The sequence below is a fragment of the Bison bison genome, unplaced genomic scaffold, assembly GCF_000754665.1.
Source record: "Bison bison bison isolate TAMUID 2011002044 unplaced genomic scaffold, Bison_UMD1.0 scf7180017864473, whole genome shotgun sequence".
Taxonomy (NCBI): Eukaryota; Metazoa; Chordata; class Mammalia; order Artiodactyla; family Bovidae; genus Bison; species Bison bison.
In genome coordinates, this window is record NW_011495034.1 from 3,754,655 (window position 1) to 3,780,751 (window position 26,097).

Consider the following 26,097-nt stretch of genomic DNA (forward strand, 5'->3'; position numbering starts at 1 on the left):
CAGCTCCAACACCACAGTTCAAAAGCATCAATTCCTCGGCACTCAGCTTTCTTTATAGTCCAACTCTCACATCCATACATGACTACTGGAAAAACCACAGCCTTGACTAGATGGACCTTTGTTGGCAAAGTAATGTCTCTGCTTTTTAGTATGCTCTCTAGGTTGGTCTGGAGAAGGCAATGGCAACCCACTCCAGTACTCTTGCCAGCAAAATCCCCTGGGGGGAGGAGCCTGGTAGGCTGCAGCCCATGGGGTCTCGAAAAGTCGGACACGACTGAGTGGCTTCACTTTCACTTTCATGCATTGGAGAAGGAAATGGCAACCCACTCCAGTGTTCTCACCTGGAGAATCCCAGGGATAGGGGAGCCTGGTGGGCTGCCATCTATGGGGTCGCACAGAGTCAACTTCACATGACTGAAGCGACTTAGCAGCAGCAGCAGCAACAGCTAGGTTGGTCATAACTTTGCTACCAAGGAGCAAGCGTCTTTTAATTTCATGGCTGCAATCACCATCTGCAGTGATTTTGGAGCCCCAAAAAATAGCCACTGTTTCAACTGTTTCCCCATCTATTTGCCATGAAGTGATGGGACCAGATGCCATGGTCTTAGTTTTCTGAATCCTGAGCTTTAAGCCAACTTTTTCACTCTCAGTTTCATCAAGAGGCTCTTTAGTTCTTCTTCACTTTCTGCCATAAGGGTGGTGTCATCTGCATAGCTAAGGTTATTGATATTTCTCCTGGCAATCTTGATTCCAGCTTGTGCTTCCTCCAGCCGAGCATTTCTCATGATGTACTCTGCATTTAAGTTAAATAACCAGGGTGACAATATACAGCCTTGATGTACTCCTTTTCCTATTTGGAACCAGTCTGTTGTTCCATGTCCAGTTCTAACTGTTGCTTCCTAACCTGTATACAGGTTTCTCAAGAGGCACATCAGGTGGTCTGGTATACCCATCTCTTTCAGAATTTTCCACAGTTTGTTGTGATCCACACAGTCAAAGGCTTTGGCATAGTCAAGAAAGCAGAAATAGATGTTTTTCTGGAACTCTTGCTTTTTCCATGATCCAGCGGATGTTGGCAATTTGATCTCTGGTTCCTCTGCCTTTTCTAAAACCAGCTTGAACATCTGGAAGTTCAAAGTTCACATACTGCCGAAGCCTGGGTTGGAAGAATTTTGAGCATTACTTGACTAGCGTGTGAGGTGAGTGCAACTGTGCGGTAGTTTGAGCATTCTTTGGCATTGCCTTTCTTTGGGATCGGAATGAAAACTGACCTTTTCCAGTCCTGTGGCCACTGCTGAGTTTTCCAAATTTGCTGACATATTGAGTGCAGCACTTTCACAGAATCATCTTTTAGGATTTGAAATAGCTCAACTGGAATTCCATCACCTCCACTACCTTTGTTCGAAGTGATGCTTCCTAAGGCCCACCTGACTTCACATTCCAGCATGTCCAGCTCTAGTTGAGTGTGAGTGATCAAACCTTAGTCATCATCTGGGTCATGAAGATCTTTTTTGTACAGTTCTTCTGTGTATTCTTGCCACCTCTTCTTAATATCTTCTGCTTCTGTTAGGTCCATACCATTTCTGTCCTTTATCAAGCTGATCTTTGCATGAAATGTTCCCTTGGTAACTCTAATTTTCTTGCAGAGATCTCTAGTCTTTCCCATTCTATTGTTTTCCTCTATTTCTTTGCAATGATTGCTGAGGAAGGCTTTATCTCTCCTTGCTATTCTTTGGAACTCTGCATTCAGATGCTTATACCTTTCCTTTTCTCTTTGGCTTTTGGCTTCTCTTCTTTTCACAGCTATTTGTAAGGCCACCTATCAAGATCTCTTCAAAAAGTTGAAGGTATCAAGGGAACATTTCATGCAAGAACAAGCATGAAGGGCAGAAACACTAAGGACCTAAGAGAACAGATCAAAAAGACGTGACAAGAATACACAGCACTAGAGAAAAAAAAGTCTTAATGACCTGGATAACCACAATGGTGTGGTCACTCACCTAGAGCCGGACAACATGGAATGTGAAATCAAGTGGGTCATACACAGGAAGCATCACTACGAACAAAGCTAGTGGAGGTGGTGGAATTCCAGCTGAGCTATTTCAAATCCTAAAGCTGATGCTGTTAAAAGTGCTGCACTCAGTATGTCAGCAAATTTGGAAGACTCAGCAATGGCCACAGGACTGGAAAAGGTCAGTTTTCATTCCAATCCCAAAGAAGGGAAATGCCAAAGACTGTTCAAACTGCCATACAATTCTGCTCACTTCATATGCGAGCAAAATTTTGCTCAAAATCTTTCAAGCTAGACTTCAATAGTAAGTGAACCGAGAACTTCCAGATGTACAAGCTGGGTTTCGAAGAGGCAGAGGAACCAGAGATCAAATTGCCAATATGTGCTGGATCACGGAGAAAGCAAGAGAATTCCAGAAAAAAATCTACTTCTGCTTCACAGACTATGCTAAAGCCTTGGCTGTGTGGATCACAACAAATTGTGGAAATTCATAAAGAGATGGGAATTCCAGACCATCTTACCTGTCTCCCGGGAAACCTGTATCCAGGTTAGAACTGGACATGGAACAACAGACTGGTTCAAAATTGGGAAAGGATCACGTCAAGGCTGTATATTGTCATCTTGCTTATTTAATTCTGTGCAGAGTACATCACATGAAATGCAGGGCTGGATGAATCACAAGATGGAATCAAGATTGCCAAGAGAAAGATCAATAACCGCAGATATGCAGATGATACTGATCTAAAGGCAGAAAGTGAAGAGGAACTAAAGAGCCTCTTGATGAGGGTCAAAGAAGACAATAAAAAAGCTGGCTTGAAAGTCTACATTCAAGAAAAGAGATCATGGCATCCAGTCCCATCACTTCGTGGCAAATAGAAGGGGAAACAATGGAAACAGTGACAGATTTTATTTTCTTGGGACTCCGAAAATCACTGTGGATGGTGACTGCAGCCATGAAATTAAAAGATGCTTGCTTGGAAGGAAAGCTATAACAAACCCAGACAGTGTATTAAAAAACTGAGACATCATTTTGTCAACAACATCTGTATAGTTAAAGCTATGGTTTTTCCAGTAGTCATGTACGGATATGAGTGTTGGACCATGAAGAAGGCTGAGCACTAAAGAATTGATGCTTTCAAATTGTGGTGCTGGGGAAGACTTGAGAGTCCCTTGGACAGCAAGGAGATCAAACCAGTCAATCTTAAAGGAAATCAACACTGAATACTCTTTGAAAGGACCGTTGCTGGGTAAGATGAAGGCAAAAGGAGAAGGGAGCAGAGGATGAGATGGTTAGATAGCATCACCGACTCAATGGACATGAATTTGAGCAAACTCTGGGAGCGAGTAGAGGACAGGAAAGCCTGGTGTGCTGTAGTCCATGGGGTCACAAAGAGTCAGATATGACTTAGGGACTGAACAACAACTTTCAACTATCAATTTGCCATAGCAAATACCAAATTATGATTCTGTGTAGCTCACCAAGTATACTCCTAGTGTATCCCAAGTAAGACATGAGGAGGAAAAACTTTAAGTACTTTTTACATAATTCTGTATTAAGTACATGCAGTAGACAAGATACCATTACGACATGTAAGAAGATAAAGACATAGCAACCCAAACCACTAGCCTGCCCATCTGTAAGACACACTCCATGCACGTGTGCTGTTGCTTCAGTTGTGTCCAACTCTGTGACACTATGGACTGTAGCTTGTGAGCCTCCTCTGTCCGTGGGATTTTCTAGGCAAGAATACTGGAGTGGGTTGCCACGCCCTCCTCCAGGGGATCTTCCGGACCCAGGGATCAAACCTGCATCTCTTAGGTCACCTGCATTGGTGGGCAGGTTCTTTACCACTAGCGCCACCTGGGAAGCCTTCGATGATCTTCAAATAGGCTGAAGGCTAAACTTGTGCAGAGGATCATACAAATATGTAAGTAAGAAATGTTTTTATTTCTTTCCCTTTTGTAGAGTAAGGATTTGACAAAGAGAGTGCTAATTAAATAGAAATATTCCCTAAGTAATAAATTTCTTAGGAAACTTTAGAGATCATTTTAAAAAAGGAAATTTATTTCCTGGTTACTAAATTAATATGTAGAAATTTGGAATGAAGTTGGTCCAACTCTACTGAAGAACACAAATGTATCACTCACTTCCCAAGACATTTTTTTTTTTGCCAACTGAACCCTTAATGGGCTATTATTACTTTTACACATAAATTCCATTCTTCTAAACGATGTAAAATATTTCTGGAAGACGAAAAAATGTCTATCAATGCTAGTTAAGACTTCTCTGCAACAAGACCAAATACAGAGGGATATAGGCAAATTCAGTGGAAATCTGTAAGTATTCAGATTTTATCTAATCTTCTTAAAGACATCTAATCAAAAGAAAGGTAAAATTACTATAAATGAGAAAGATCTTTAGCTTACTAATATTGAGGAACTTTCTGACACCAATAAAAACTACAAATACTGAAAAACCGATTTTTTTAAAGTATGGGCTCAGAACCCAATTAAAAGCATGAAAGAGAACAAAGAATAAAGTACTACAAGCTCTTTTGTGGAGACCTATCAAAAAAGAACGTCATCTTCCTTCCCAAAATTTTGTTTTTTTGTTTTTTAATTCCTCAAATCTTTACTTCTGTTGGAATATAAAGCGTTTGAACTTTAATACAAGTTAAAAAATTTAACATTAAAATTTTCACAATGACCATTCCTAAGTCCTTAAGACAAAATTCTTAACTTTTCCTATTGCACAGTGTCTTGTAATTGGTGGTGGTCGTGGTTTAGTTGCTAAGTCGTGTCTGACTTTTGCAACCCCATGGACTGTAGCCTGCCAGCCTCCTCTGTTCGTGGGATTCTCTAGGCAAGAATACCGGAGTGGGTTGCCATTTCCTTCTCCAGGAGATCTTCCTGATCTAGGAATCGAACCCGGGTCTCCTGCATTGCAGGCAGATTCTTTACCAACTGAGCTACAACGGAAGTAATTTCATTTCTGTTGGATGCTTATTGATGTATGTTTTATTATAGTAAACTATTTAACAACTAACAATTACTGATTGCATAATATGTGGCAGATATTTTGTGAAATACTTTAATCCTCCTATCACCCTATGAACTGGGTCTGTTATTTTCCTTTTTACAGATGAGGAAACTGAGGTACAAAAAGCTCAGATAATATACCCAAAGTCATAGTTCATTAAGTGATTGAGCCAGCCTCAAATCTAGGTTCCATAACCCAGATGATCTGACTTCAGAGTCTTTCCTCTTAACTGCTACATATTATTTCTAAAACAACCATGTCTATCCAAATATAAGAACCACCATCAGTAATTTTAGGAAAGATAAGGCTTCAGGAAGTTACAAGAAATTTCACAGACTGATAGAAGAATGGCATCTTATCACCTGCTGCAAGAGCTGTCATGTATTTCTCCTTATTCCTTTTCAACTTTGAACAGAGAACACATGTGAGCATCTACCATGCCCATGGCACTAGGAAAGGAAATGCATAATAAAGTCTGCCATCAAAGTTAAAGAACACTGCATTACCTAATGATTTTTTGATAAGTGTAACAGACACCAGGGAGTACAAAGGAAGAAATGGTAACTAGCAAGGAGGGGATAGATACATATGAATAGATGAAAAGTACTGTGCAAAGAAGTACAGCAGAGACCTTCTATATTATGGAATCTTAATAAAGTTTAAACATTTTAAATGCAAACGGTTCGTAAACACTTCTGGTCACAGCCTTATTAAAAATTTAGGGAAATCTTACATACAATTTAAGGAGTTCAAGGATCTCTATGAAGTTGGTCCTTATACTAACTCCTAAGGAGTCAACAGGAATTCACTGAAAGGTTATGTTAGGAAGTGACAAGTTGGTTTACTAGTTTATCAAGACCAGCTGGACAGAAGTTTGGAGGAAGACTTGGCAGGATGAGGCCAAAAGGAAACTAGAATTTATAATAATCCAGGTAAAAAAGATAATGGGAAGGAAGGGACAGATGTAAGGTTCTAACAGTAGAACGTAAGAAATACTAAGGAAACAGAAATGAAAGCATTTAGTTACTGATGGATGATCAAGATTCAGAATCTGAGGTGAGTTCTGACATTGTAACTTTAAGATATTTATAAAGTCTTCAAATGAAGACAGGCAGATGACAGTTGAGTTAACTGGACAGGTACGCTCAAGAAATCTAACCAGAAAGAAGTGTCTTGAGCCACCAACACATACATGATTACTGACACATGAAAATGGATGGATGCCCAAATTAAATCTGCACACACAGCACACAAAAGGGCTAATCACAGAACCTTGGATTACTCCAACATTTGTAAGTGAGGCAGTGGACAAGAAGAATGGCAGAGAAGGATGGGGAATAAAGTGAGACTACTCCCTCTAAAGCCACAAGGAGAGACATTTGCAAAAAAAAAAAAAAAAGATCAAGCAAGGAGCAAAGTTACAAGTTACTCAACTTATGAAAATTTCCACAATTGTAGTGAAATACATGGTGCAAAATATGTGAACATCACACACTGATTAGCTATTTTGAGTTCCCAGAACCCATTGTGCCTGGTATCAATTACTTTTTACTTAACCAAGACACCTTTCTTTCCTTATTGTCCCAAAGACTATTATAAAAGTTTCCCAACCTCTTAGTTAAGAGATATCCTGAACCCTCAAATTAAGAAATTAGGTATGAATGACTCCTCAAAATTTATCTTTATCTTCATTCTATCTTATTCCTCTTGGCTCAGGATGGAGTACTGGTAGCTTTCCAAGCTAAACCATCCCAATTCCTCCAAGATTTCAATTAATATTCTATTCCTAAATTTCAAAATCAACTAACATGCTAAGTCTAATGATCTCTTTCAGTCTTATCTATTTGATTCCATTGCATTAAATCATATTAACCACAGACTCTATCTAAAAATTTATATTATTCATTTCCATGATGGTACTCTCTCCCAGTTATCATTTCCCCCTCTCCCCCCCCACCTTCTTTAGTTTCCCTGAAATACCAGGATTCCTCACAGAGGCTCTGAGTGACAAAATTTTCATTACATTTCATGCCTAGACAATCTACAGGATATTCCAAATTTATATGTATGAATATAAATCTCATATCCCCAAAATGTAGTATCTGGAACTGTTCTGGATTCCTAAGAGCTGTATTTCCAATTCTGTATTCAAAAGGTCTACCTCAATATTCTCCAGTCACCTGAAATCAAACATGACTAAAATAAAAATTAACTCCTTTAAACCCACATCCTTTTCTCTTGGTCTCTATCTTGGATAAAACTTAGGAGTCATCCTCAGCACTCCCCTATTCCTTGGCTACTTTGCTTTTCTGCAACAAAAACCTTTATAGAATGTGTCCCCTTTGTTACTAAAGCCTGTGACCTTAATTTTGGCCTCCTGGGCACACTCTTATACAAAATACTGACCTCTCAAGTGGCCTTCCTGACCTCTCAGTCTTTTCTTCCTCTCATCTTTCCTCAGTTTAATTATCTAATTAGTCTTTCCTCCACTCAGTCTTCAGTAGTTTTCTACTGCCTACATAATGGAGAAGGCAATGGCACCCCACTCCAGTACTCTTGCCTGGAAAATCCCATGGACGGAGGAGCCTGGTGGGCTGCAGCCCATGGGGTCGCTAAGAGTCGGACACAACTGAAGCGACTTAGCAGGAGCAGCAGCACTGCCTACATAACGTCATCAAAATTGCTAAGCACTAACTTTCAAGTACACTGACACAGACTTCAGAGTAAAACAAGACTTAGTTAAAAATCCGTCATTTATTCTTACCATGTTGACCTAGAACAGTGTTTCCCAAACTTCTCCAAAGATAAGAATTAGCTGATGTGCTATCTCTTGGAAATTTGGACTCATCTGCATTAAGAGTCTAAAAATCTGTTTTCAGTAAGTGCCCTAGCAGATAATTCTGAGAAATTTGGTAAACAATGACCCAGGGAAAATGAGTTTTATCTGTTTCTTCATTAGTAAATAAGGCTACTACAATCTTATGACTGAGTTCAATAATCCAAGTAAAACATCCAGTAAGCACCAGGCAATAAGTAGGTACAAATAAACACACTCATTCCCTTTACTAACTGTGAAGTCTCTGTTTCCCATTGACCTTCACACACAGGATTGCTCCCTGAGTCCTCTAAGATGCCTGGATATTTAGGCAGCTGTGCCCTTCCCCATTCCCTTGGCTTGAAAAATAATTCCTAATTTTCTGATTGTTAAGATTCTATTCATTCTTTAAGACGGAACCAAAAGTTCCCCTGTTCACTCTGAACTCTTCAGATGGAATACACTCTCTCAGTTCTGAAAGTGTTTTACTGGTGTCTCAATATAGTATTTCTTCCACTGTATTAATTATATATGTGTCTTACTTACTAAACTACAGTCTAATTCCTTGATGGCAGGGATAGTCTGATGGTCAGACTATCTGACCTACAGGATTAAAAAATATACAGAAGTATATAAACAGACAGATAACATGTAAACAAGGTTAAATTAAAACTATATTTGCCCCAATTTTAAAGAAAAATGCTTACTGGTTTCATTTGTCTTTTATTAAAATTCTCAACACTAAAAATGATATGGTAATACTTTTAATGGGAGTATATAATCAAAGCATCACACTAGAAAAGTAGATAACAACAGTTACATGTCAAATGGGGAGAACATATGAAGTAGTATCTATAAGGGTTACTCTTTGGTCAAGTATTTTAACTACTGTAATCACCAAAAACTGTCAACTTGCAAGATGGCAATATGATGTTCATTGTGTAAAAAAGTTTCATCAATAACAGACTAAAGTTCAATATGGCCAAGACAGAGGTAGTGTTAACATTTTAAAGCATATTTCACAAAGAGAAACTGATAGGAAAATAGAAGTAGTAAAACTGGGGACTAGAGTGACTCCAATAAGAATTAAAATGCAATAATGTACTTAAAAAAAAATAAATTAACTTTGTTTATTTAAATAAATTACTATGTAAAGAATAAGTAGAACCTAAAAGACCTGGAGATCCTTCCAGTTTTTTAGCCTTCTATGTGCAAATTTCTCTATCTTCCATTTCACTTTTATAGGGATTATTCCCTATGAAGAGATTTTTTTTGGAAGCCTATATTAATAGTAATTAAATGTGAAGAAACTTGTCAATTCAATTAAAGATCTAAAAGTCAATATAAAACATTCATTTTGTTTGATTAAAACTAACTGATACTCGATTTATTACATTTTATACCAGTCATTTAACTTGTTGCAGCTTTGTAAAAACCATGATGCCATACTTACATTTCTATTACAGACCCCACAGATGCCTGCCACAAAAATAAAATCTTATCTTCATGAGTAATCAGCCAGTTTGCAGAATTTTCTCCTCCATTGCTGGATCATCCTGTGCTGCAAAAGAAAAATTTCAACATCAACTTCTCAACAAAATTAGTCAATTATGTATGATTCTTTGATTTAATAAAATTCAGTGGCAAATTTTATCTCGAAGAGGAAAAATTTCTAGAAAGGATGCCAGCTTTCCCCACTGCTATTCAACACTTCACTGGAAGTTTTAGCCGGAGCAATCAGATCAGAAAAAGATATGAAAGGCATACAAATTGGTAAAGAAAAAGTAAAACCAGATCTATTTGCAGAGATAGTAAAATTTTCTCTGTTCTCTATACAGAAAATTCCAGAGAATCCCGAAGAAAGCTGCTAAACCTAAAACAAATTTAGCATAGGTGCACTTTATAAGTTCAATGCACAAAAAGTCAGTTCTGTTTCTATATCAACAATTCAAACAAGCAATCAAGAAAGCATTCCCACTTATAATAGCATCTGAAGGAATGAAATACCTTGACCAAGGAGGTGAAAGACTTACACGCTGAAAAACTACAAGGCACTGCTTAAAGAGATTCAGAGCAAAATAATGGAAACACAACTGGTGTTCATAGACTGGAAAACTATGAAGACGACAAAACTATCCAAAGTGATCTACAGATTCAACATAATTCTTATCAAAATCCCAATAGTTTTTTTTTTCTGTTTTTCAGAAATGAAGAAACTCATCTTCCAATTCATATGGAATTGAAAGGGGCCCCAAATAGCCAACACAACTTTGAAAAGGAACAAAGATGGTGAATTCACACTTAAAGATTTCAAAACTTATTACAAAGCTACAATAATATACGTGTGGTTTTGGCGTAAGAATAGACAAATACGCCAACAAAAGAGAGAGTGCAGAAATAAACCCATCTCTATGGCCAACTGATTATATTTTACAAGAAAAAAGAATTGTTTTTTAAGTGAAACAAGTTCTATATGGACATGATATGTATTTCACAGCCTCTGCCTTCCTACAGGAGGTAATGCACGGGAAGGCAAGGTCATCACATTAACTAGGACCTCCTGGTACCTATATGAATGTCCCAGTTTACAACCATTAAGATGGTTCCTGGACAACAGGCATCTTGAGGCACCAACCAAAACATCATCTCAGTCATTAGTCCTCTTTCTTCACAGTTAGTGTTACCTCCATCCACTTCATGCCCACTATAGGAGGCTCATTTACTGCAAAGAACATACATGATGATGACAGAGACAGGCTCTACAGTAACAAGACAGAAGAGACAGCTATTCTTTCAGTTCCATGCACCTCTTACAGTGTGGGAATCTATCTCCTTAAAAAACTTGGAATTTTATTTAGTGTTTAAGATTTTTTAGATAAATGCCCTTTTAAGATAAGCCAGCATATCTCACCAAATGTTTAACAGAACAGACCAAACAATATGTAATCTATCTCAAAACTGAAGACCTTTCAAAGTAACTGACTAAAAGTGTTTATAAACAACTTGACTTTTTGTTTTACTCTGACTTCAGAACCTAGTCTTTCCATGACAAGGACTCCAGTGTCCTGACTTCCCTCCACAACCCTTTCACTTTACTAAGTGCCTACAACTTCAGTGGCACCAAAGAGGACTCCATCATTCACTTCCCTCCTAGAGTCTACTCAAAATATTAGAAACCACCCACTTTCACACACAGGACAATAGGAAACATTCTACTATTCTAATATCATTACTCTTAAACACAAAACAAACAAACCCCCACTTATTTTTCGAAGTCTCTAACCATTGGCTGTAATCCCCTAAAGCTATTCTCTTAACCCTTAAAATACTGACAATCTATCTACTCACTACTGGTCATCCAATTCATTATAATTCCTGACACCTGACTATGAATTTATTAAATATCCTTGAGAATAAACCATTCAACACCTAACTCAGAGGTTCTTGAACTTCCCCAGAGACACACATCCTCAGACTCTAACTCGAGATACTATAGGCCAGTAGACATGGGTTTCAGCCCAAGAATCTCACCTCAAGTGATGCTGATGCAGGTAGTCCCATCAAATACAATTTGGGAAACACTGTCCTTATTTTTCAATTCCTAAATTCAACAAACTTCACCCTCTGCCCCAACAAAATATGATGGCCACCTAAAACTGCTGTCTCTCTAAAATCTTAAACTCACTCTCAGACCACAAGGTCTGGTTCTTCCAGCTCACTCACTCATTCTTACACCCGTTCTTTAATTCCAAGTGCCTCTTCAGTCTCTTGCCCACCTCCTTTCCTTTCTCCAATACCTGATTCCATTTCCTTTTCTGCCCAATCTGGAGTCCAGCGATTTTAACTTCTTGAGAGAATGCTTGGCTCTCTCACATCTCTGTCTCTCATCTACACATACTCTACACACCCCCATCTCCGCATGTATCTTACAACGTGACATCTCGGCTTCTGTGCCTTAACCAGAAGTGCCAATGGAGAAATACAGAATTATTTTTCTCACTGCCCTTTCAACATGTTACATCAAACTGTCAACTTTTAGCCCTAACACCTTTGGAATCTATCCTCCATTCTCTTGCCACTGCTAGTGCCCTAGTTCAGACTTTTACCATCACTGGACTACTGCTCCATCTGATTATTTGGCTTCAGTATCACCCCTTAAATTAAGTCTCCGAATGTGATACACTTAAAAAGAAAAATGAATCCTCCATACGTGAAGCCCTATATGGGCTCTCCAGCCTACACAATAAAGTAAAGCTCCTCAGACAATATTCAATAGCCTTAAAGACCTGAAACCTAAATAACTCTCTCCCACAACCACTCTCATAGATTAATACTCTAGTTACACCAAATTACTCAGTTCTCCAAATTTCTTTTTGTAATTCTGTATTTCCTCCTACCTGTATAGTCTTTCTTTTAAGGTTTATGAATGCTACTATCTTTCTCTGATTGCCTCTGGAAAAGCTGTTCCTTCCCCTTTATTTTGTAATTTTTCTATTATTGAATTTACCATATGCATTGCAATTATCTGTTTGCTTCTGACTCTTCCAGTAAACCATGGGACCCCTGAGATAAGGATTACTTATATCTCTAAGTGGCTAGTCAACTGCCAATCAGTTGTTGCTGTCTTGAGCTGGTATTCCTTGGATGAATGAAAAACTAAATGCATTAATCACCTAACACAATATTTACATTCTAATTGTGAACAGGCACCTAGCCACAAAAGCTATAAAGGTATACAACTTTCAATCCTTTCTTTAAACAACTTAAAATCCAACAGAGGGAGTTACCACATTTACAAATTATAAAATTGATGCCATCTTTATATCTTTTGACAAGTATATAATTTACCCAGCTATTCTTCACTGGCAGTGAATTCTCCAGAATGCAGATTAAAATCCAGGAATAAAACAGACTTTAGTAAATCTTGTCAGCTACAGGGACCTTTCCAATTACTATCTCCCGTGGCTAAAATTTCAAAGCTGACTGTAAATGGATAATAGCTGAGGGGAGGAAAATGAACTAAAACCTATATAGTAAACTAGACTTCCAGATATGACAACTGTGGTCCTCAACCAGCAGTATTACCTGAAAATTCTTTACAAACAAATATCCAAAGCCCCACTCTCTGCCAAGAGAATCAGATCTCCAGGTATTTCATATGCATACTGAAGGTCACTAAGTAGATGCATTATATCACTGAATCCTCAAAATGACTCTGTGAGAAATTTTATAAATGAGGAAACCCAAGCCCACAAGGATTTAGCCCCAATTCACAAAGCTATCAATACTGGGAGATGAGATTCAAACTCAAGTATATCCTTAAAAAAATATTTTCCTCAATGTGCTATATCTCAAAGAATATCATTATCTAACAGAAATACCATGCAAGCCACATAGGTAATTTCACATTTTCTATTAATGACAATAATAAGAAACAATCAAATTTAGAGAGTATATTTCATTTAACCCAATATATTCAAACCGTTACCATTTCCACATGTACTTTATATAAATTATTAATGTGGTATTTTATACTTCTGTGTGTGTACACTCCTTGAAATCTGATACACGTTTTACTTTATAGCACAACTCAGTTCAGACTAGCCACACAGCTTACTCAATAGCTCCATGTGGCAAGTGGCTAGCATGCTCACGATGCAGGTTTAGAATGTCTTGCATACCAACAGTCTTAAAAAAAAAAAAAAAAGAACCTGCAATTTAGTGCAAGAATTGTTGAATAAAGAAAACGAACTCCATGTTCCTTTACTCACACCTTTGCTTGCATAGATTAAAAAAAAATCGTATATTTTACTGTGATCAAAACTGACTGGTTTAGGTATCCCAATTCTACCAATTAGATCCATCAACTCTAGCCTCTGAGAATTATAATGCCAACTGGGCACAACATATGGTGTGGCGTGTAATATTCAGAATAGTCATGTGTAATATTCAGAATAGTTGAGTGGCTCTCAGAAAACTTATACATTTGAAATCAAAGAATTTTTTTAAGGGAGGGAGGGGGAGTCTTTTACTTTTAACCAAAGATAAAAGAATAGTGTAATTCTAACTGCAGACCACAAATAATTTGGCAAACATAAATAACTCAAACATACGTAATTCATTCTGCAATGAATGATTTGTAAATTATCACCAAACTAAATACAATTTATGAATTATTCAGTAAAATTTACCATTTTGGCATGCATCTATCAACTAGTTAATGGGTTAAGTTTCCTTCTTAAGGTGCAAATTTATACAGAAACAAACTATTAGGAAGGTAACATAAAAAGAGAAAAGATTTGAAACTCATCAGTTATTTCTGCACCTTAATTCTAAAGGGAAAAAGTGGCAGACTATTTTTTAAAATATATAAAAGTTTAGAGATTATCATTTACCCATTCAACCAATCAAGTTTAACTGAAAATGAATGTTGTATTATTTGTAATTTTGTGACCACTCAACAAATTCATGCGCCTATTATCTGCACCCACTGTTATTTTCTCTGAAAATATTTAGGGTTAATTACGATTCTACTTTTTAAATCAGTCATGGACTAAGTTTTTTTTTAGATAATAGATTCAAATAAATGATTATCTTTTTAAAAAAATCAAAGAAAAGATAAGCATGTTGACAGTTAAAATATCGAATTATAAAGATCTGAAGATTTCCTGTATTTTTCCAATTATTAACAGCCAGTGTTTAATAAAAGTTATTACTCTTTATTCAAAATACACATAATGTTCTACATAAAATATTCTACATAAAAGAGATCAGTGACAGAAAAGAAAAATATTACATATCTTACAACTTTTGTTATAGTCAAAAAAGAAAAAGGAAAAAAAAAAATTAAGGACCAGTAAAAGGAACAGAGATAGAGTGGGTATAATTTAGCAGATACATCTTAATATGCAAGAGAGAGTCCCAGATTGAGAGATGTAACTAAATGCCCTAACGTTTTTCCATTTTTAGCTTTCCTCCTCCTCTCCTGTTAAAACAGCTTACAGAAAGCACAAGTCATACTAGGAAACAAAAGTCTTCAGTCAAAACTCACTTCTACTAAATGGGGTCCAATATTTTACACTACTCTGTGTTAAAGAATTATATTTCCACCACTTCATTTAATATTTCCCATTAAAAAAAGTTACTGTATGACAATCTCTGGGCTTCACAATCTTCATATCCAAGCATTAAACCTTTACTTTACACTTCTCACCCAAAAATGTGGGCTTTGCATTTTAACATTAAATGTGAACAGGTAAACATTTGCAGAATTATTTTCATTTAGCTCACAATTTACATTACAATTTACATTGGCCCATTTGAAACAAAATTCTAAATCAAAGACTGAGCTTAACAAACGCTCCAATTTAAGATGTACAAGCAAAAGCAAACACATCCAAAATCTATTTTTAGAGTGGGCTTTCACTCTTCCGGTTTGCTCTTTAAAATTAGATATTTTGGGATATATTTTCATGTTTTGTTAGCGCACTTCACAGACTCCCAGACACTCAACACAAACAATATTTGCTGGTCACAAAAACAGCAAAGCCAACATCATAAATCCCGTTACTTGAGCAGGTGATTTTCTTCCTGTGTCCTGTATGTCAGGTCTTTTAAAAGTATGAATATAGAATCACTTATTAAAAAACAAAATAGCCTTAAGTCTTCCAATTTCTGGAAACGTATATTGCTTTCAATGACATATTTTCAAACCCTATTTTAAAAGGACACACATTGTAAGCACTTCCACTTACCACATCACAGCTTGACCACCCAAACTGTATATAATTATTTTATAGTTAAGTTAATCATGTTCCCATTATGGCCTGCAATTGTAATTATCTTTTATCTTGCCATTGATTGTGAAAACTGATAACATCTTTCACTACTGTGATTATATAACTATTACTCACTTATTATTATTTATATTGATCAACAGAAAAATAATAGAACTCAGTATCACCAAAACTATGATTTAATAGAAAAACCTGTATCACTTTTTAATATCCAGATGCATATCCGAATTATCTTGAAATTTTTTGAAAAACATAAATGCCCAGGTATTGCTTTTCTCCAGAGTTCCAGATATGTTTCTAATGAGCAGTCATGTTTAAAAACAACTGGACTATATGACGATCTTTTACTTTTATCTAGTTTGTTTCACTTTTTCTATTTCATATTCAGTGCTCCCATTTCATTTATATTTTCCAATTCTCCATCTTTTCTTTTTGATGTTCTCAAATCTTTATCAAGCACAGTAGAAAAGCTTTGTATACATATATGCAATATGCACATTTTAGAAAACTTGTGACTTTTTAGGACATTTGATTCCACTTGCTTGACTCACTATGAATAGAATGCGGATTTCTAATTTAAAAAAATAAATACGCAACAATCAACAAAAACTTACTGTATAGCACAGGAAACTACAGTCAATATCTTGTAATAACCTATAATGGGAAATAACTTCAAAAATAATGTATGTATAACTGAATCACCTTCCTGTGCACCTGAAACAGCGTAAGTCAACTATACTTCAATAAAATATATGTTAAGTGAAAAAAAAAGTAATCAAAAAAGAAAAGTACACACATTGGAGGGGCACCTGAAAATATCAATCACAAAGACAATGCGTTTTTCTACCATTTCTTGGCTTTCTTCTCTCAATTCCAGTTTCACTATTACTTAATAAACAAAATGTAACTACTTTAGAAACTTGAGAAATAAGTGCTCAGTAAAATGGCACTTAGGGAACAGAAAGAAAGCCGTACTAAATCTGATATCAAGAGAAAAAGATCTAGTTGCCAGAAGTACGTATAAACTCAAAACAATTTTTCTGCCTTTCTCTAGGTGCCCACAGAAAACAAAAAATAGCGGCCACAATGGAACATCCATTTACCCTTTCAGACGGGATGCGGGGGGAGGTGGAGGGGTGGTAGGGAGAGAACTCCGCACCCAGCATCCAAAAGAACAAAGCAACAGCCTCGTCTTTTAAGATGCACTGAGGTTTTGGAGACTCAGCGGGTACGGAGACACCTCTCAGTGGTTCTGATGCTTTAACAACAGTGCTGAGCTTTAACCCGGACAAGACGAGGGACTGGACTGCTCGTCGGATTAGGCAAGACCCAGGAACTGAGCAGGAGGAGGAGGGAGAGAGGGGAGAGAAAGATGCCAAAGACACTCCGGAAAAACAAAATGCAGGAACTGTACGTCCGGACCCAAGGCCCGAGTGGACGCCTCCGCACGGGATGCTGGGGGCGGGGGGATTACCCCTCCAACCATCGCCGCCCCTACATCTTGAGGCCCATAAAGTCCCCTAGTAGAGGCCTGACACCTGCGCTGAGGGGACAGGAAAGGGACCTGGCTGGCACCGAAAGCAGCTACGAGGACCCCGGCGGAAGAGGCTGCGCAGTAATGGCCGCTGCTCCGCCTCTCGCACCCCGACCGTGACCAGCTCCGGGCTCTCGCCCAGGGCAGCGGCTGCGGCGGCCACGGGCAACGCGGCGTCCGTCACAGTCTTCCTGCTTCTGACAGCAACCAAGCTAGGGGCGGCGGAAAGGGCTGAGCTGTGCCACGCCGGCTCGGTTCCACTGCCGCGGCCGCGCCGGCCCAAGGGCGTCCACCCGCGTCCCAGCCCCTGACCCCGCCGCCGCCCCTCTCAGGCCCGGAGAACAGGGCCGACCCGGGGAGTGCCGCGCTTGGAGGTGACGCCGCGGGCCATCACTCCTCTCCCCGAGTAGGACCCAGAAGTGGCTTCACTTTCACCCTGCCCCTCGAGTGGGCTTCGCCCCGACTCCCACCTCTGTGGCCACAGCCGAAGCCGCCTCGCCGTCTTTTCTCTTCGGCCTCCGAGCCTGCAGCGGCCGGGAACGCGCGCGCGGGCGCGCGGCCGTCACGTGACGGCCGATCGCGTCGCGGGGGCGGGGCCACGAGAGGCGGAAGCAGCGCCGCTCCAAGGGAGCTCGCGCCGGCCCCGCCCCCGCCTTATTTCCCCACTCCCCGTCCCTGAAGCCCGAGCGGCTGATCTTCTCGGATCTCTGGTGATGTGTAGTTTCGCGGCTTGCGTCTTTCTAACTACATTATATTTTGCTGTGCTTGTAATTAGGTGCCGAAGAATTATGAAAGACTGCAAGTCCACCAGAGAGAGAGAGATCGGGGGCCGAGGAAGTAGGACGCGTGTAGGGCCAGCAGGTGGTGCTGCTCAGAAACCCGGCTTCCATACCCAGGAGAACCTTTTGGGCACCTAGCTGGATTTGAGGTTGAAGAGTCTGTGGCAACACTGCGCGTTCTCGTTCAAAAAAAGTCCAGTTTATTCCTATTTTGAACCATTGAGCAATTAATTTAATCGGCAAAAAAAGAATTACTTTCCTTTTGGGCCCCTTTTTCTTAGACTGGCTCACATGTGGTCAGTCGTGTCCGACTCTTTGCGACCTAATGGACTGTAGCCCGCCAGGCTCCTCTGTCCCTGAAATTCTCCAGGCAAGAATACTGGAGTGGGTTGCGAGTTCTTCTTCCAGGGGATCTTCCAAACCCAAGGATCCGACCCAGGTGTCCCGCATTGCAGGGGGATTCTTTACCGTCTGAGCTACCAGAGAAATGCAGAAGCTGGAAAAAGATTAATCAGTATACAAATCTAAAAACTAAAGAAATGGCTTAATTTGTTGGACATGTGTGGTTTTAAACATCAAACTCTTGGCTGTATCCTCCATTTCATTTGAGCCTGTACGTTGTCTTTTTTGAAACTGTACTTTCTTAATTCTTAGTAAAATGAAGGTGGAAGAGCATGGTTTCTTACCTTTAAAAGAGCAGTATATATTTCAAATTCTTTGCCAGTATCTTCTTACTTGCAGTCCTGTCGAATTTCCAACTCTCATTAACTGTTTAGTCAAGGTTCAAAAATTTTCATTTCTTATATGTAGAGAAATCAGTGCATTTTATTTTATTCTGTTTATCTGTCTGCTGATTTATCCATCTGCACGCAGAAATGGAATTCGTCTATAGGAATCTCACTAAAATGCCCTTGTGGGCTTCAAGCTCTGTCTCAGTTGCACTCGTAGTGTTAATCATGTCAGTGAATAGCTCTATCTTTCCTTGTTCAAGCTGAGGCAGGATGTAGCTGCCCCAGGGCTCCTAAGGTAAAGGGATTGGTGAGTCATTCCCTGTGGTTGAAACTCCAAGAGAATTTTGTTGTTGTTCAGTCCCTCAGTTATGTCCGACTCTTTGTGACCCCATGAACTGCAGCATGCCAGGCTTCCCTGTCCTTCACCCATCTCCAGGAGCTTGCTCAAGGTCACATCCATTGAGTTGGTGTTGCCATCCATCTGGTCGTCCTCTGTTGTCCCTTTCTCCTCCTGCCTTCAGTCCTTCCCAGCAGCAGGGTCTTTTCCAATGAGTCAGCTCTTCCCATCAGGTGGCCAAAGTATTGGAGCTTTACCTTCAGGATCAGTCCTGCTAATGAATATTCAGGGTTGATTTCCTGAGAAATAACTTTGGCCAAGAGGAGAATAGCAGGACAACTGAGAGAGGAGGCTGGGGCCTGCCCAGACACCGTATTAATAATGCTCATTCTTTAAGTCAGGAGACCTCCCTGACCACAGGCAGAAAGGCTCCTTGAAGGTGAAAGGGCTATGATGGGAAGAAATGCTATACCCAGAGGCCTCTTTAGTAGAATCCTTTTCAGCGAAGAGATTCGAGTGCACACAAGGGAGGAGCCTGAGATATAACAAATATGGACTCTGAACCAGGCAAGTCAAAATGACTGACCAAAGGAAAATCAGAAGAAATGACTCATAAAAGTAATTCAGATTGCCATGAAGGCTCGACTCAGAAACTCTGAGTCTGCCCATGTGTCTATCCACACGTGCTATACTCTTTTTCCTCCCAATTAATACTGGCTTCACTACATTCCATCTTTGTGGGAATTCTTTTCTGCAAAGCCAAAAAGCCAGGGCCCTTGTCACTGACCACTGGTCCAGTGGTTAGGATTTGCTGCTCTCACTGCCACGACCCAGCCTCTATCTCTACTTGGGAAGACAAGCCACTCTTCAAGTCATTGCAGGCTGAGGCCATCCGAAATCAAAACCTATCTTTAATTTCTCTCTTTCTCTTATGCTCATATCCACTTTGCAAATAATCTGTTGGCTCTTCCTTCAAAACACATTCAGAATCGGACTCCTGACCTCCTCTGCTACAACCTACCTTATCTCTTTTAAATGGTTTACTGAAAGAGATTAAATCAGAGTCCAACAGATTCAAGATTTTTTGTAATAATGTTATTATCATTGGCATTCTATTTTGCTTCATTGAATCAGGGAGAAAGGAGTGGCAACAGAATGCTAGGATCTGCTCAGTATTCATAACTCTTTCCCCCAAGAATATGAAATGTGTTCATAAATACCACATATCTCAGGCACCCCTTCTTCCCCATACTATCCCCCCAACATATAAAAATGTTTGATGTTGTTAGTTTAGTGATCAAAACATTCTGTTTGGTTAATTCTGAAGACATCCATGAAAATGTGCTTGAGAAAATTATATGTGTTTCAGTGGAAAATGCGTTGAAAACCATTGCTGTAACTAGTTTAGGGCAGTGGTTTTCAGAGTGTTTCCTAGTGTTCCCTGGGGGTTGTTCAGATCCTATCAGAGGGTCCTAGAGGTAAAAAATTATCTGGATAATAATACATACAAAAACTCTAGCTGCCTTGTTTCTCTTTCTCTCTCTTTCTCCCACCCCTCTCCTTTAACTTTACCACGGTGGAGTTTTCCAGAGGTCACATGATGTGTGACCATCTGTGTGGCCAACAGATTGAATGTAGAAGCAGATTCTAGAATTTACCTATATTAATTAGGCCAGGCACTAAATAAATTTGTAAAACTTAAGATAATACTGTTCTTTTTCATTATTAACTTTGCTTTGAAAAATATAGTTATTTTTCAGGAAATATTTATGTACTTACTTTAACATTATGGATTATTATTTTAAATGACTTAATTTTAATTGACGAATTTTAATGAATGTAAAGTATTCATGAATATTTTAAACTGTTTTCAGTTTTAGTTTTGTAACTATTGATAGATTAACATATATAAAACAGTTCTTTTGAGGCTTCTATAATTTTTAGGACTATTAAAAGTTCCCAAGACCAAGAACTTTGAGAACTCTAGCTCTAGAATAGTCTGGGACCATTTTGTGCACCAGCCCTGAGCTAGATTTCTTCCCACATGCCAGCAATCATCTGATAACTGTGGACACAACTTTCTCATGTGTTTGGAACCAGAACAAACCAGATTCAGGAATGCACCCAGTCATTATTACTAGCAGATGAATAGAAATAAAGCCAAGAGGAAGTTTTGGAAAGCAAACTTTTCCATTTCCAGTTGAAGATTTTGCTTCAAGAGCTGATATATAGCTTGATCTGTGTCCTACTATTTGACATGTTGTTCAGTAATCAAAAATATCTACTCTTTGAGTAGAGTTCCTTTGTAAATAGTAGCAGACTGGACAGTTTTGCTTGTGCTCATCCTTTACCTAACATGATAACCAGTGCTCTTCCTTTGGCTCACTCTTAGTGTTTCTACAGCAGCCCTGGAAGCTACAGCTGAGTTCTGACAATTTTATGCTTGGGAAATAGCCCAACACAAAACAGTCCCTGAGTAAGATGTTATAGTTTGACTGTAAAGGCAAGCACACCTTTCCTAACCTTAACTGTATGTGTACATTATATACATATTAGTTTTTAGATGTTTTATATTGACAACATTAGCTATTATCTCCAAAGTTCATATTTCCTTCATTGGACATGACCTCATTGAGCATTATGTTGAATAACTACTCTATTTTATTTATTGGCAGAATTGCTTATTATTTTAAAGCTAGATCATTATTTTAATAGAACTGACACAGTGTACCCTATTGCATAAAGGAAATAGCTCACAGTCATAAGGGAAGCAAATATGTTTTGCAATGCCACATTTTCCTCCAAATGGTTAGGATTTAGGAAAGCAATGTCAAATAGTTTTATAATTATGCATATTTGAATTTTTATTTATTTATTTAGGAATTATATACATATCAATGATCAGTTTAATGCAATTATAACCTAGAAGCTTGAAATATTTTTCCCAGTGGTATATTCATTAGGGTCCTGTTTGAAAAACTGACACCACTGTAAGTATTTAGAACAAAGGGACTTTAATGCAGTGAATTGGCTGCAATATATTATGAAACTGGAAGACCCAGAGAAGGAAGATGAGGATACCCTGAAATCACTAACTGCGGACACTCACAAGCTCTCCTAAGGATGGAAGAGCAAAATTTTCATTGATGTTTCCAAGAGCCTATTCATATTCTCCCATAGGCTGTTCAAGCACCCCTGTATGAACTGCTGTAGGAGGAAGCCAGGACTCATAAGCTCACTAAGCCTACAGGAACTCATGGTGATTAGCAGTCGCCTACCCCACCACTGCCAGAGCCAGGAACAAGAAAAGAATCACATTCTCCCTCCCCCTTCTTCTATTTCATATAAGTTCCTTGCATTACTAGAACCACATAGGAAACCAGTGGTCAGTGGCTTCTGGGAAATAACTTTTCCAGATCCCTTTGCTATAAAACAGAATATGCAAGTGCCAATGAGAGGCTGGGCATCAGCAGACAAGGAATTTGCTGCTACTCTGACTAGAATTGAGTTCCCCCTTTTGTCCCCTGATATCCATATCGGCCCATGAGATTCTGGGTAATATGACTTCATTCTTGTAAATGGAGAATGTAAACTAGATGAAGTCATTGAGGATACATGAACCCCTGGCTAATGACTGTAAGATGTGGACATTTGACCCAAGATGGTGCTATCATCTGAAATTTGAGAACATTTACAGAGAGTTTGAGGATAGGGAGCCTCTGCTTCTTCAGAGGGCATCAAGTGCAGGTGTGACGCCTGACCTGCCTCATCCATGTTGATATCCTGAGGAAAACCAGCCCGAAGGGGAAACTAATAGATAGAAGACAGAAGGGCTCGCAGAACGGCAAAGGCCTCACCGAAGCATGCAGAAAAGCTGTCCTTTCTCCTGACTTCTCAATTTTCAGAGTTCATAGGTAGCCCTTATGTTGTTTATCAATTTGAGTTTGTTTTTCATGTAGTATTTGCAACAAAAAACGATCTAATAAAATGATTCAGTTCCTGAATCTAGCAAAAAATGGTTGCATACTTGAGCTATAAACTTTCATATTTCTGGCTGTGACACTTTCATAATCCTTCTAAACTGTTAGAAGTGTAAGACAAGTGTGGGAAAAAAAAAACTGTTTTGCACAACTGATTCATCTTTCAACCTTCCACAAAATACACAGGAAAAAAGAAGATAATGATAAGGAGAAATTGCATGATCATTTAAGTCTGAATCAATGGATATATAATAAACTTTATATCTATGAGAAGATATACCTTATATTCAGATGGCCATGTAATAATTACTAAACAAAGAAAGAAGAAAAAAACTCATGAACTCATTTACAAATATTTCAATAAATTTCTCAATGCTTTATTGGGCTATATTTTTTCTGATTAGCAATGTAGTTAAACTTGATATTAATAAGAAACTATTAAATGGGAAAAAATCCGGTATCATTTCAAAATTCCAAGTCTCTAAACCTTGGACCAATAATAAAATTAGTATTGTAATCTGAGACAATCTTAAAACAAGAATAACAAGAACATAATATATTAGCACTTCTTGAACATGGGCAAAACTAAACTCAGAGAAAATATCATAGACTTAAAATGTTTTATTGCTCAAAATAAAGAATAAAACTAGGAATTTTTAAAAGGACACAAGAATAGAGAAATAAAATTGTAGGTATAAAAATCAAAGAAGGATCAATAATCCAAAAGTTTTCTTTGATTTAGAAATAAATGCACAATATAACAGATAAATTTAGACAAATTTTATTAAGAAGAGATATAAAGTACAAATAAGCATTATTATTCAGAATAAGAAAAAGAGCCACATATAATGGGAGAAGTTAGCATCATTAGACAACAGTATACTAATAAATCTAAAACTTCCAGTGACTTGAGTAACTTGGAACATACCAATCTCTGTGTGCACAGAAATTTTTCCTACATTTTGAACTAACTGTGTCTTCTACATAAAATCTTGCTATGGTCTGAATATTTGTGCATAGCCAAAATTCAGACTGAAATCCTAAATTCACAAAGGCAATGATATTAGTAGATGGGGGCTTTGAGGTCTTGAGGATAGAGCTCTCTTAAATGGGATTAGCACTCGTATAAGAGACCTTGAAGAGCTCCCTAGAGCCAGATATGCTGGAGTGCACAGTTAAGTGGGCCTTAGGAAGCATCACGACTAACAAAGCTAGTGGAAGTTATGGAATTCCAGCTGAGCTATTTCAAATCCTAAAATGCAATGCTGTTAAAGTGCTGTACTCAATCTGCCATCAAATTTGGAAAACTCAGCAGTGGCCACAGGACTGGAAAAGGTGAGTTTTCATTCCAATTTCAAATAAAGGCAATGCCAAAGAATGTTCAAACTACTGCACAGTTGCACTCACTTTACATGCTAGCGTTCAAGCTGGTTTTAGAAAAGGCAGAGGAACTTGAGATCAATTTGCCAACATCTGCTGGATCATGGAAAAAGCAAGAGAGTTCCAGAAAAACATCTATTTCTGCTTTATTGACTATGCCAATAAAGCCTTTGACTGAGTGCATCACAATAAACTGTGGAAAATTCTGAAAGAGGTGGGAATATCAGACCACCTGAACTGCCTCTTGAGAAACCTGTATACAGGTCAGGAAGCAACAGTTAGAACTGGACATGGAACAACAGACTGGTTCCAAATAGGAAAAGGAGCACATCAAGACTATATTATCACCCTGCTTATTTAACTTATATGCAGAATACATCATAAGAAATGCTCAGCTGGATGAAGCACAAGCTGGAATCAAGATTGCCGGGAGAAATATCAATAACCTCAGACATACAGATGACACCACCCTTATGGCAGAAAGCAAAGAGCAACAAAAAAAGCCTCTTGATGAAGGTGAAAGAGGAAAGTGAAAAAGCTGACTTAAAACTCAGCATTCAAAAACCGAAGATCATGGCATCTAGTCCCATCACTTCCCATCTATAGCATCTAGTCCCATCTATAGCAAATAGATGGGAAAGCAATGAAAATAGTGAAAGACTTAATTTTCTTGGGCTCCAAAATCACTGCAGATGGTGATTGCAGCCATGAAATTAAAAGACGCTTGCTCCTTGGGAGAAAAGCTATGACCAACCTAGACAGCATATTAAAAAGCAGAGACGTTACTTAGCTGACAAATGTCCATGTAGTCAAAACTATTGTTTTTCCAGTAATCATGTATGGATGTGAGAGTTGGACTATAAAGAAAGTTGAGCACTAAAGAATTGATGCTTTTGAACTGTGGTGTTGGAGAAGACTCTTGAGAGTCCCTTGGACTGCAAAGAGATCAAATTAGTCAATCCTAAAGGAAACCAGTCCTGAATATTCATTGGAAGGACAGATACTGAAGCTGAAACTCCAATACTTTGGCTACCTGATGTGAAGAAGTGACTCACTGGAAAAGACCCTGATGCTGGGAAAGATTGAAGGAAGAAGGAGAAGTGGATGACAGAGGAGGAGATGGTTGGATGCATTAACAACTCAACGGACATGAGTTTGAGCAAGTTTCTGGAGATGGTGAAGGACAGGGAAGCCTGGTGTGCTGCAGTCCATGAGGTTGCAAAGACTGGGACATGACTGAGCGACTGAACAACAGAGCTCCTTAGCCCTTCCACCTGGGGGGCTACGAGGTAGAGGTTTACAGCCTGTTAGAAGGCTCTCACCCAGTCATGCTGGCACCCTAATCTTGGACTTACAGCCTCCAGAACTGTGGGTGTAGGTTTCTGTTGCATATAAGCTACCCAGTCTGTGGTATTTTGGTATAGCAGCCCAGATGTGTTCAGTTGCTAAGTTGTGTCCTACTCTTCGTGACCCCATGGACTGCAGCATCCCAGGCTCCTCTATGTCTATAGAGATAGAGGCTTCTCTATCTCTATAGTTCTTCACTATCTCCCAAGGATTGCTCAAATTCATGTCCATTGAGTTGTTGATGCTATCTAACCATCTCATTTTCTGCCACCCTCTTCTCCTTTTGCCTTCAATCTTTCCCAGCATCAGGGTCTTTTTCAATTAGTCGGCTATTCACACTCGGTGTC

The 26,097-nt window shown here is 38.7% G+C and overlaps 1 protein-coding gene across 1 annotated transcript in view; it reads right to left on the bottom strand.

The window, feature by feature from the left end:
- The window catches only part of RNF146 (ring finger protein 146), a gene marked incomplete at its 3' end in the record, with an annotated part of 26,830 nt that extends 9,052 nt beyond the window's left edge, over positions 1-17,778 (bottom strand). Inside the window, exons 1-2 of the mRNA XM_010861949.1 lie at positions 17,667-17,778; positions 9,320-9,427 (exon numbers count right to left, since the gene is read on the bottom strand). Coding sequence (XP_010860251.1) covers positions 9,320-9,321 — 2 coding nt within the window. The remainder of the gene's footprint in view (positions 1-9,319; positions 9,428-17,666) is intronic.
- Between the last annotated feature and the right edge of the window lie 8,319 nt (positions 17,779-26,097).